The sequence below is a fragment of the Labrus bergylta genome, chromosome 1 (genome assembly GCF_963930695.1).
Source record: "Labrus bergylta chromosome 1, fLabBer1.1, whole genome shotgun sequence".
Lineage (NCBI taxonomy): Eukaryota > Metazoa > Chordata > Actinopteri > Labriformes > Labridae > Labrus > Labrus bergylta.
This window is the reverse complement of record NC_089195.1, coordinates 9,066,450-9,078,126: the sequence shown is the minus strand read 5'-3', so window position 1 is coordinate 9,078,126 and position 11,677 is coordinate 9,066,450. Positions and strand designations below refer to the sequence as shown.

Here is an 11,677-nt window from a genome sequence, read left to right as displayed (position 1 = left end):
GCAAGTCGCACAGCGCTTCAGTAATACAGTAAGTCAAGTTAATACATGCAGTACATTAATTCAAATGTATTCAATCATAATGATGGAGTGTACAGTACAGATGTTTGCTGAGGACTGAGCACTTTTAAATTAATGAAAACACTTAAATCAGCACCTCAGAGGGGGCTATTTAAATGGAAACAGGGTTGTAACAAAGTTGTAAGGCCATAGCAGTGAGCATGTCAAGGTGGAGGGTGTGAGCTGTGTGAGCACGTCTACATTGAACACGTTTACCTCCATAGCACGTCTTCAACTGGTCAAAAACACAACAGGTAGGTTATTAACAAATATTAGTCTTCAGTTTCAAGTTGCTCTGATAATTGTTTCTCCTCATTGGTTTCCAGTAAAGTACAGAATGCAGGTTAAAAATGTATTAATTACTTATAAGGGCCTGCGTGGCCTGGCTCTGGCATATATAAATGACTTACTGATCATCTGATCAGGGCTTTTTATCAGATACTCGCACACAAACTGAGAGGTGATCATGCATTTGAAGAGGCAGCTCCTGAACACTTGAACATTCACCCAAGAACATCAGGTCTGCTGAATCTGTGGTCTCTTAAACTAGTGCTACAAACTCATTTATATGTCCGTGTTTCCATAAATTCTGTCTGTGTATGCACCGTGCAGTGTGTGTGTTTCACTGTGATCTGATAAGTGTGATGTATGAATATATTATATTAGTATTAATGAGTTTATTTAAGTTTCTGTTTGCCTTTCTGTGCATTGTGATTTTTCTTGTGCACTCTCTCCTATATGTAAATCACAGCTCTGTGTTTTAAAGTGTTGTACATATTAAATGATTATTTACATTATTAATATTAATCAGGTAAGTAAAGACACCAATCTGTTTGTTCTGGTGATGAAGAGGATAAACTTTTTCCTTTGTATACAATAATAACACTTTGAAAATACTTGTGTAAATGTCGCCCATTATCACGGCCTACATATCCCGATACTAATGGTGAGTGCACTAAAATTGTTATGGCATTTTCAGCAAATTATTACATGGACCATAATGGAGCGCTTGGGTCAATTTAGCCGCTTTACGGAGAGCTCTCCCCGGTTTAAAGGTAATTCCCAGTTAGACTGTAAGTGCTCTCTCTATCGAAGCCTGCTGCTATAAAGGGGAAAAACAGGTCCAAAGACATCATTAATTTCATATTGTGTTGCAGCCTGAGCAGAATCTGCTGATATGGAGTGATTTTAATCAATAAAAACAATATCTAAAAAAAAAAATCCTTCATGTAAGACTTCCAAAAGTTGGAAATATTTGTCAGATGGATGAATAACAGTGAAGCGAGATTATATGGCTCATGTCTATTTGTTTAAGAGAACTTGTTGTTTGGTCATTAAGACACTAGACGTCGCTGTCGAGCAGTAAAAAACTTTAATAGAAATTAAATGAATTAAACATTTTTCAGTAACTCCCAATCATGAAACTTTAAACTGACACTGCGAACAAAATGTGAAAACAGCAGCACGCGTTACTTAAATGTGATAGATGTATGAGAGGTGGAAAAAATGTTTCCTCAATCAGTATACTCACCTTTTTCTACTAAGTAGGCCTACAACAAAATGTGTTTTTTTTTTCCATTCTAACTTCATTTTGTATATGTTGTATTTTCTTATTTCTTTTTGAATGTGCTACCCTGGTTAAATTAATATTTGCACAGGCAAGCCAAAGACACATTTATGCCCCTGCATGTAAAACTGAACAATAAAGTATTTTCAATTATTTTCTACTTAATACAAAAAACTGTTTGAGTACATTTCTTATTTTAGAATATAACAAAAAGCAAGTTTTTAAAGTAAAATGATATGAAACCAATGGTTAACAGCCGAAATCCACATAGCTGACCTGGGATACGTTTTCTACTCATCTCCTCACTCTCACGGATGAATTTGGCGGAGACTATCTGATCCCAGGTCGGTGCTTGTCGCCGGTGCCCACGTGTCTCGTCCCGGCCTGCCAGTAGTAGACCATGTGGTGCAGCAAGATGGCGGCGCGGTGGAAAGGGAAAGACGGGGATCTAAATGCCTGTAAACGGGACTTTCTGACCAGCAACACTCACAATGAGGTACTGGGTTTCTCATTTCAGCTCATTTGACATCAACGTGGCCGAAGGCGAGCAGGTTTTCATGTTTTAATAGAGGCTGTTTCGAGGCCACATGCGTGCATGGCGACACGTGGCTTACACGGTGTAGTAGTAGTACTGAGGTAGTGACCGGGGAGTCCACCGAGCCGCTGTTAACTCGGTTTATCCAGCGCCAATACCCGTGTGTTAGTGTTCTGTCTGGTGAACTGAATCGTGGTAATCTCTACCGTCAGTAAATGAATGTGTGAAAGTGAGAGAGGCTGGTGCATTTCCTGTTAAGGACAGGATGTTCAGATGAGGCTGCACCCCTTTAGCCCTCTCTCTACACCGACCTCCTTATTATCTCCTCAACACTTACTCATTAGTTTGATGTGTTTAAGGTTGGGTCTTTGTCTCTAACTGGGGGGCATGCACATTTATTGCTTTTCCGTCTCCCATTACGTCACAGTGAAGACCCTCACCCTGCTGCTGGTGTAGCCTGTTCCCAGGATGGCGACCTGCCTCTATGGCCTCATGTCCCCTCTGTGTCCCTGCTTGAACCGTTTTGTCCTCAAGACTTTAGAAGAGTAACCTTACTGATATTAAACAGCCCATTTGCTTGTGTCATTATACAGATGTTAAACTTTGTCCATATAAAGTCACTGATACATTTATACTACATTTATCTTTTCTGAGTGAGGAGTTTTATACTCGATAAGTTGGGTGAAATAAACATGCTGTTTGGAAACAACAGTCCCTCTTGACATGAGCGAGTAATGGTTTTAAACGTTGAGGTTAATGTGTTAGATTTTGGAGAGGTGGTTTGACAAATGACATTTAAATTCTTTGTTTTTTTAAAGATTTTTTGGGGGGATTTTATTCTTTTAATGAAGAGCTAGGACAGGAGAAGTGACTCGCTGTAAAGGAGCCACAGGTTGGATTTGAACCTGGGCCGACTACTCTACAGGACAGCTGAGGGGGGTCCCAAGATGCCTTCCATGATCATATACATTTTTTTAATGATTTCAAAAATCACATTTGACTAATTATTGTGAAAATACATAAAAGAAATTAGTTGATTGATTGATAAATACAACTATAGTTAATTATAACATTAATGCTGAAATTAAAGTGATATATATATATATATATATATATATATATATATATATGTATGTATGTAAGTTTGCACATAACTGCAACAATGTAGGTGTCTGTTTCTCCCTAAAAATTATAATACACACAGACATCACCCGTGTGTCTGTTTATTAAATTGTGTATATACACTCAGTCTTACAGTTTATACACAGAGATTACCTTTCTTACAATAAATTTCATAAATGAGAACAGTGGGGGTCCCCAGTCTCTCTAGCACAGTTTTTTGGGGTATCCCGAGCTGAAATGTTTGGGAACTCCTGCACTAGGCTACCGACATTTCACGACATTCATGACTTTTATAGACGTGGCTGAAAATATTTTTTTGTCAGATATAGAGAGAATGTCGCTTTAATTTAATTTACCCCATATATTGTTATTATTAATTATTTTGCCTTTTCAGGTGGTTTTAAGACAACATGATGTGGACGTCATTGAGATGGACGAGCAGTCCTGTGTGGATCACTCAATCCTGGCCATTTTTGAAGACTCAACTGTGACATCAGAGGTCAGAATTAAACCAGATCATCACTCTAAACTATTGTGTTGCCTTTGGACATTTTATCTTCACTTCTGTCATGATTTTTTTTTTTTTTTTTTTTTTTTACCTTAATGACCCTGATCACATATTTTCAAAATATGAATCTGGCTTATGAATCAATAAATCGTGTGTTTTTGACTTATCAGGATAAGAATGCAGTTGAGGAGGAGAGTGAGACCCTGCTGTCAGCCCTGACAGAGATGCTTGACAGTGTGGAGGATGATGACGGGACCCTGTCTCCCTTTGACACCCTGCCAGACACAAAGCTCCTCTCACACCCGGAGCGTAGGGACAACTCAGTGGTGAGTGCACACTCAGTTCCTCCTGACAGGGATAGTCTCCTGCTGTTAGGATGAATGTGTGAACAAGCAAATCAGGAAGATTTCAGGGGCAGTGTGCCTGTCGTTTTTGGAAAACGGCTTTACATGTCTATAAACTGAAGTGAAGTTATTATGTATTTACAAAAAGACCCATTCTGCTGTAAAGATTTAGTCGCCAAAGATTGAACATGTTTGTCTATTATTCCTCTCTTCAGGAACTTTCACTCGTTGAGAGACTTAGATCAAGATCCAAATCCACAGATGTAAAATGTGCAATTAAGATTGAAGTAGATAAAGAAGAGGAGAGCAAGAGAGGGAGAAACAGCCCTCAAAAGATGTTCAAACACCAAAGTGAATTGTCTAAGAACAAGAAAGCAGAAGCTGAAGTTGAGGTCTTCACCTCCTCGTCTCTGGTCAACCTGGTGAGGATCATGCACTCGTACTGTCTGAAGCTGCATGTGGAGGAGGAGGGGGGCAAAGGGAGGCGAGATCACACATTATTCTCTCAGGGGGAGGTGTGGAAGTACGAGAGACCCTCTGAAGAGAGCGATGAAGAGATTAATGTTGTGTCTGATGATGAGGTCACCGTGAAGGGGGCGAAGAAGAAAGAAGAGGAAGATGATGGGAAAGTGAGGAAGAGTATGTTGTTGAATGGGAACTCATCCAAAACTCCGGCAGCCAGAGAGAAGAAGAGGGTGAGCTTTGGCCCCGTTCAAGTGGCTTCATTTGATGAATCCGAGGAAAAAGTATTGGATGAAAAGATTTTAAAGAGTCAGATTGTATCAAAAGCTCTTGAAGATCCAGCTGGTCCAACACTTAAACACCAAAACTCGACATCAGGCGCGAATAAGGCTGATGCTTTGCCACTTAAAGTTGAGACAAAGGCTAAATCCCTCAGCCTGCAACAGTACAGACAACTGCGCCAAAAGAGGCAGCCCCTGGTGGAGAAACTGGGGAACAACACCACCAAGTGGCCCTCTGTTCCCGAGCCCCCAAAAGAGCTGACCCCCATCCTCTGTTTACATGGACAAGTTCAAATCAACTGTGGACCAAAGGCAGCACAACACCACCCAGATGTAAAAAGTAATGATGCTGATCACCTCCATAGAGCTCAAACTCCTGTTTACAAAACACATCACACCTCTGCTCCGCCCAGGCCTCACCCCTCAGAGGCCAAACCCTCCACCCATCAGTGTGGCAGTGGATTAAAGCGCTCAAGGACCGAAAGCACCTCACCTGCAAGTGTCTCTGCTGACATAAATGTAAATGTACCGGATAGTAAAAGAAGTCCAGTAAAGAAACGTACTACTCTCAGTATTGATCCCCCAAACCCAGTCTTCCTCCCACTGCCTGTCACCCAAACTACATCACCTACATCATCAACCGACCACTCCTCATCTGGGTCCAAAGCGGAGTTCCTCAACAGAGACTCAAACCCGCCGAGGCCCGTTCAGGAAATCCAATATGAATCCTCAGGTACTTTTCCACAAAGACAGCCCTCCTCCATAACACCAAAGCCTGAAATGTTTTCACTCAACACAGAAATCCTCAACAAGTGTTCTGCGATGGCCTCAGCCGTCTCCTGTAGATCTAAAGCTTTGTGCCAAACCACAACGCAAATCCAATCTTCTTCAGGGGAGAAGAAACCTCAACCTCAGAAATGCATAAAACCAAAGACTGACCCATCACCAAGTCTGATGCTGGTTCCCATAGATGTACCTTTGAAGGAGACATTGGCAGAGGTTACTTCCAGGGAATCTCCACCGAAGGAGCTATCACCTCTTCTTCAGTTTGACTGTAGAGTGCAGAGTGCTTCAGCTGACTCAGGTAAACTGTTCTTAAATCTGACACTATGAAGTGGCTAAAGCTGCATGTGTTCAATTGACATATGGAGGGATGATGCTAAAACAATGTAGGGTTTAGGTAGGAGGAAATGATGTACTGAAAATCAGCACTGCCTCATGCTGGAGATGATCACACTTTTAGGATTAAAGTTCATCTCTGTCGGGCACATATAGTTTTTCCCGGTTGGGTCCTTGGGGTTCCCAGCTTTTCTTAGATACACCAGTTAGTTCCAGCTGAGTAGTCTGATTGGACAAGGCATTTAAAGAGTGTTAATATTGAGCACATCAGCACTGGGACTACCAAAGTGTTCTCCTGATTGATCTAGCTAGTACTGAAAATAAATATAGCTGCTCAGTGGTAACCATGGACACAAGCAAAGTAGAGCGCAGGAGACTGGATTGCTTGGCAACAGGTCAGTTTCCGTTGAGATGTGAAGCCAGTTGATTCAGTGGAGCAAAAAAGTATGATCTGTTTTTTGTTTTTTTCTACTATATGATGGTCGTTGAACTATTGTATAAATGCAACATCGCACTGGAAATAGAGATGTACTAGATATCACAATCCAGCGCTCGGCTGCGTCCTTGTGGCTACAACTTACTCACAGCAGTGCTGATGTTCACTTCAACATCACTCCCTCTCTGTGATATTGATTTCATTAGTTCCTGAGACATTAAAAGCATCTCCAAAAGTAATCTTATCGTGTCTCTTATTGACCCTCTTCATCAGGTATTGAAGCAGCGGATGTTACTAGCCTGCTGGAACAGTTTGAGGAAACACAAGGTGAGTGATCAGACGACCGATGACACTATTGTTGGATGCTCATGTCTCCTCTTCTTAAACGTCTTTTTTAAAATCTCCCCCCCCTTTAGCTAAGGAGGAGAGAGTGGAGTCCAAACTTGTTATTGCTACCTCACCTTCAAACCTACAGACCCATGGAAACTTGAACGAGACTCCACTAACGCCCCCTTTGGAAACACATCAACATTTAAGCTCTTCAGACTCAACCCTCAGGAATCCACTGAATCTTCAAACATCGGAGAGTGTGGCCATCCCTGAACCCCTCGGCACTGAAATCGTCCTCAGCACTGAGCAAGCTCTGCCTGCAAGACGCAAGAATCCTCCACCCAAGGTCATTCAGATAATCGACCCCCGACCTCTGCCGTCTAGGAAGACCCACGCCAACCTCCCTGAGATCCCTGCTGCTCACATGTACTCGTATATATCCTCTGACCATGATTACTGCGGGTCAGACCGCTCACCTTCATGTGCTACTCAGAGTAGAAGACTCTCTATTTTGGAGGATAATAAATCTCAGGTGATTACACATGCTGCTGAATGGAACAATCTGACCTCCACAGGTGGAGCTGACTCCACCATCAGGGATGCTAATACCTCTGATAAGTCTGTGATGCAGCATCCAGCCGAGGAACCCAGACCCAGATCAGAAACAAACCCACCCACAGATGAACTAACGTCGCTGTCTGACAGATCTGCTGCAGTCAAAAACTGTATTTCAGAAGCTGAAGACAGGATGCCGCCCTGCACCCTCCCTACACCTCCACCCAGCCCTCCCATCAGAGGGAGGCAGAAGAGGAGGTACCGAAGAAGATCTCCTCTTTCCAGCTCCAGCTCTTGTTCCTCATCATCGTCATCCTCCTCCAGCTCTGCGTCTCGCTCTCCAAAAAGACAAAAGTAATCACCTCTCCACGTCTGTGTCCAACACCAGTTTATCATGGTCCTCTTAGTGTTGCATTTCTAATCCTTGGTTTTTGTCTTGCAGGCGACGTCACAAACGTTCAGAGAGCAGCTCATGTTCGTCATCTTGCTCTGGATCAATTTCTCGCTCTCCACCCAGACGTAGCAGGTGGTCTTGCTCTAGATCAAGATGCAGTAGGTCCAGGTCCAGATCCTGGTCACAGTCTTGGTCACGGTCTAGGTCTCCGTCCAGATCCAGATCACCATCACCAAGGGTTTGCCACAGGAGAGATGTTTACAGGTGAGTCTACATCTGATGATTTTTTTCAAGTTTCATTAGAGAAAAATCAAAAGTAGACATCCCTTTATTTGTAAATTTCACATATTGTTTTCTCTCTATAATCTGAGTCTCGTGTGTTTCAATAATCCCACTTTGCAGCAGCAGAGATTCGAGACGTCTCAGGAGAGAGCATGAGATCAGGATCCAGAAACTGAAAGCTATTGTATGTCAACAATTATCTCATCTCAGCTCATGTGTTTTTGTTTTTTCTGCTCAAGTAATGAGTACTTATAAACATCCTTTCATACAGGACGAGCGCAGGGTGGTGTACGTCGGCCGCATCTTCAGGTCTATGACCCACGATGAACTGAGGGAGCGCTTCTCTCAGTTTGGAGAAGTGGAATGTGTGTCACTTCACTTTAGAGACAGAGGGTGAGTATGCACGCTTTAACATTTTTGTTTTGCTTTAACAGTGTTTCTGACCCATTATATGTCCATGATTAACTCTGCATATTTTGTTTCCATAGTGACCACTACGGCTTTGTCACTTTCTACAACACAGAAGATGCATTTGCAGCCATTGATAATGGCGGGAAACTACGGAAGGCTGACGAGCTTCCTTTTGAAATCTGCTTTGGTGGAAGAAGACAGTTCTGTAACTCTGACTACGCTGACCTTGGTGAGACTTGCAATACTGGGACACATTTTCTGTTTTCTTTTTAAGTCAAACTATTCTGTTTTTTTCTTTAAATACCTTTGAAAGCAGTACCATTCATGTCCAAAAAAACAGCACGTGTAGATTCTAATGAATTCTCCTGCTCTTTTTTTCAGAATTGGGTGTTGAGTATTAATTTTGCATTATCAGGGCCTGTGTCCATTGACAGCTTTTTTTGTGCTCACAACCTTGTATCAGTCTCACCAGTACTTACTGTTGCTGAGTTACAGAAGTAGGCTCGAAGCACTTCTACCTCCCTCTGAAGTGACCGCTGAGTCCGTTTTCAAACTCTTGCCTGCATTGGTTTTGTTTTGAAAGAGGGCGCTGCCAGCTCAAAAGTTGCCATTAATGGACACAGGCCCTTAAACATAAAAGTAAAGAGTCATCCCAGAACAAATCCAACTAACGAGGAGACTGTGAAGTTTCTGAGTCATACAGGTCATGGGAACTCAAAGTTTTAGCAAAAAAAACAACGAGTCAGTAGAGTTGAAGTTTCCTGTTGAGTCCACTTTGTGTTGATGAATTTAAGTTAAGAGTAAAAGTTTGGAACAATTCCTCTGCTAATTTGTTGGATATCCACAATGTGGACTTCAAAGTGTTAATTGCCAGACTACAATACTATAGACAACTTTCTAACATGTGTATCAGTCTCTGGTGTATCTCCTGTATTTTTCGTGTGAAACAATAAAGATCTTCTTTTCCTCAGATGCAAACAAAGACGCAGAACCGTCTCCTGCTAAGACCAGGTTTGAAGACCTGGACTTTGATTCGCTGCTGAAACAGGCGCAGAACGGATTGAAGAGGTAGCGGAGATATGTCAGGACAAAAGAACAAGCTGGATGAGGCAGAAACTAAAGGACGATTTTTAGAGCCTCAGGCTCTCACTTTTTTTTTTACATCTTTCGTTCTTAGATATTTGCATGGAGTTATTAACATATGCCGTCTATATGTACAAATATGTAGCACTGTTAATTTGATAACACGTTATGATTAGGACCCAAAAAATGTAATCCTTTCATTCCTTAACATGATGAAGTTTGATATATTTGTATATAAAAAACAATAAAGGGTTGTTTATTGTGTTTCCTTGAAACTTTAGTTTATGTTTTTTTATTACATCCAAAGGAACCAAAGCAGTGAGACAGCATGTACTGTTCCACTTTGATATGGTGTTTAGATATGTTTCTATGGTCCTGTAGTAAAGCTCTCTTTTAAGTCTAGTCAATTTGCTCTGCGGGGCATTTATCCTGACCTCACATACCCTTAAAAAAATCTAGTGTCTTTTAATGTACATGCTTTAAGTCTTTGAACTCCTTTCTCTGCTGTGCTCAGATCCTCAGCAGCTTCCTTTAAAGAGTCAGCTGTTGGAATGATGCTCTATTCTTAAAGACATCTGATCAAATAACAAAGCACTGACATGTAGGGATGTAAAGATTCATCGTGAGGCAGTTAAAAATCGTTTCAAAGGTGTTGAGGTTCACCTCGGTACTCAGAAAAATTAATCGCAGAAATATCGTGAGCGTCAGCAGCTGTAGAGTAGAGGCAGTTGGTTGTAACAAGCAGGCGTAATCATGGCAGCTGTGGAGGCCAAACCACACTTAACAAGCGGGTTTGCAGCCTCACTTGCCCAAACAAGTGCAAGAGCCAAAGAGATTACAAGGTGCATTGGTGTTTAATGAAAAAATCTAAGGAATCTTTGTTAGTCATCTCATAATTTGTCTTCACTCTCATTTTGAGTTGAGTGAATCGTTACATCCCTACTGACACGAAATATGGATCTACATCTGGCACATGCAACACTTCATCCTGCCTTACCTCAGATGACCAAATATGGAAGTTGGTATGGTAGCTGGAGAGGTGCCAGATCACCTCCTGAACACTACCGAGGTGCCCATGAGCAAGGCACCAAACCCCCTCCCCACCACCAGCTCAGGAGCGCCCGCTGTGGGCAGCTCCGTCACTCTGGCTTCTCTCCATTAGTGCATGTCCATAGGATCCTGTTTCTGCATGTGTGTGTATGTTTCAGCCTATGTGTGTGTTAATGACTTGCAGAGTGTAAAAACTGAAATTTCCCCTTGCGGGGATCAATGAAGTTAATCTTAATCTTAATCTTAATCTTAATCTTAATCTTGTTGACCGGTTACTTTCTGCTCCTTCTGTTTCATGATGACACGTCAAACACAATGTGCAACGAATAACTTTAATTCTGACTCTTCTTCATTCTGGACTTAGTAGTTGCAGGGTTATGCTTTCTCTGCTTAAAGATCAGTCAAATGTAAATTATGGTCACAAATACCCCCAGATCATGTGACCAAAGGAACAGTCTGAACACCTCCAGATGTGGCAGACTTCCACCCACAGCAGATAACAGACTCTTCTAGTTGCAGAACAAATGGCCTCTACTGAAAGTTAAGGTATAATTTGTGGTTGTAAAAAAAAAAACACCAAATACATTACACTGTTGAAATTTACATAAGGTAAGGTGTAAAGGTACCTGAACTTTACTTTCAGGCCAACCTGAGCTTTGTCTTTGGAAACATCACAAAGGTAAATATTGTACTTTTTACTGCACTTAAAAATATCTGACAGCTTAGTGAATAGCTACGTTATGAATTAAGATGTTTAGACAATGAAAGAGTGGATGAAATATAACACTGACAAATAATTTAAACAACTAACAATATACACAAATACAGTTGAAACAATACGTTGCTTGACTGTATAAAATTGTTTAAAATAAAATAATGCAATAAGTGAAATAACCTGATATCATACAGTCTGGTGTTACAGTAAAGCAGGCATACGAGAGATTTCTCTGCCCTGGATGGTGTTTTTTCTAATACTGAAAATGCATGTTCCTGATCAGATTTAAATACATCCTGAATACACTTTTTATTGCACTATATATGTACCTTAACTAGGGACAAGGGTGGAAAACTAGCAACAGCTTTAAACTTTGCAATACATTCATTCATGCTGTGCAGGGAAATACATCGTTCTCAGTCCCTA

At 41.4% G+C, this 11,677-nt stretch overlaps 1 protein-coding gene across 1 annotated transcript; it reads left to right on the top strand.

The window, feature by feature from the left end:
- The first annotated feature begins 1,978 nt into the window (after positions 1-1,978).
- Positions 1,979-9,761, top strand: LOC110001314 (peroxisome proliferator-activated receptor gamma coactivator-related protein 1). The gene is made up of 11 exons (XM_020656788.3): positions 1,979-2,120; positions 3,676-3,780; positions 3,960-4,115; positions 4,349-5,960; positions 6,705-6,758; positions 6,848-7,670; positions 7,759-7,974; positions 8,113-8,176; positions 8,264-8,385; positions 8,481-8,632; positions 9,375-9,761. Exons 1-11 carry the CDS (start codon positions 2,025-2,027, stop codon positions 9,473-9,475), a joined length of 3,501 nt encoding a protein of 1,166 aa, XP_020512444.3. The 5' UTR covers positions 1,979-2,024; the 3' UTR covers positions 9,476-9,761.
- The last annotated feature ends 1,916 nt before the right edge of the window (positions 9,762-11,677 follow it).

Coding starts and splice junctions, on each gene's coding strand:
- LOC110001314 (XM_020656788.3), top strand. CDS start 2,025: ATGTGGTGCAGCAAGATGGCGGCGCGGTGGAAAGGGAAAGACGGGGAT. Junction 7,671..7,758: donor CGCTCTCCAAAAAGACAAAA/GTAATCACCTCT, acceptor TTTGTCTTGCAG/GCGACGTCACAAACGTTCAG. Junction 8,177..8,263: donor TCCAGAAACTGAAAGCTATT/GTATGTCAACAA, acceptor CCTTTCATACAG/GACGAGCGCAGGGTGGTGTA.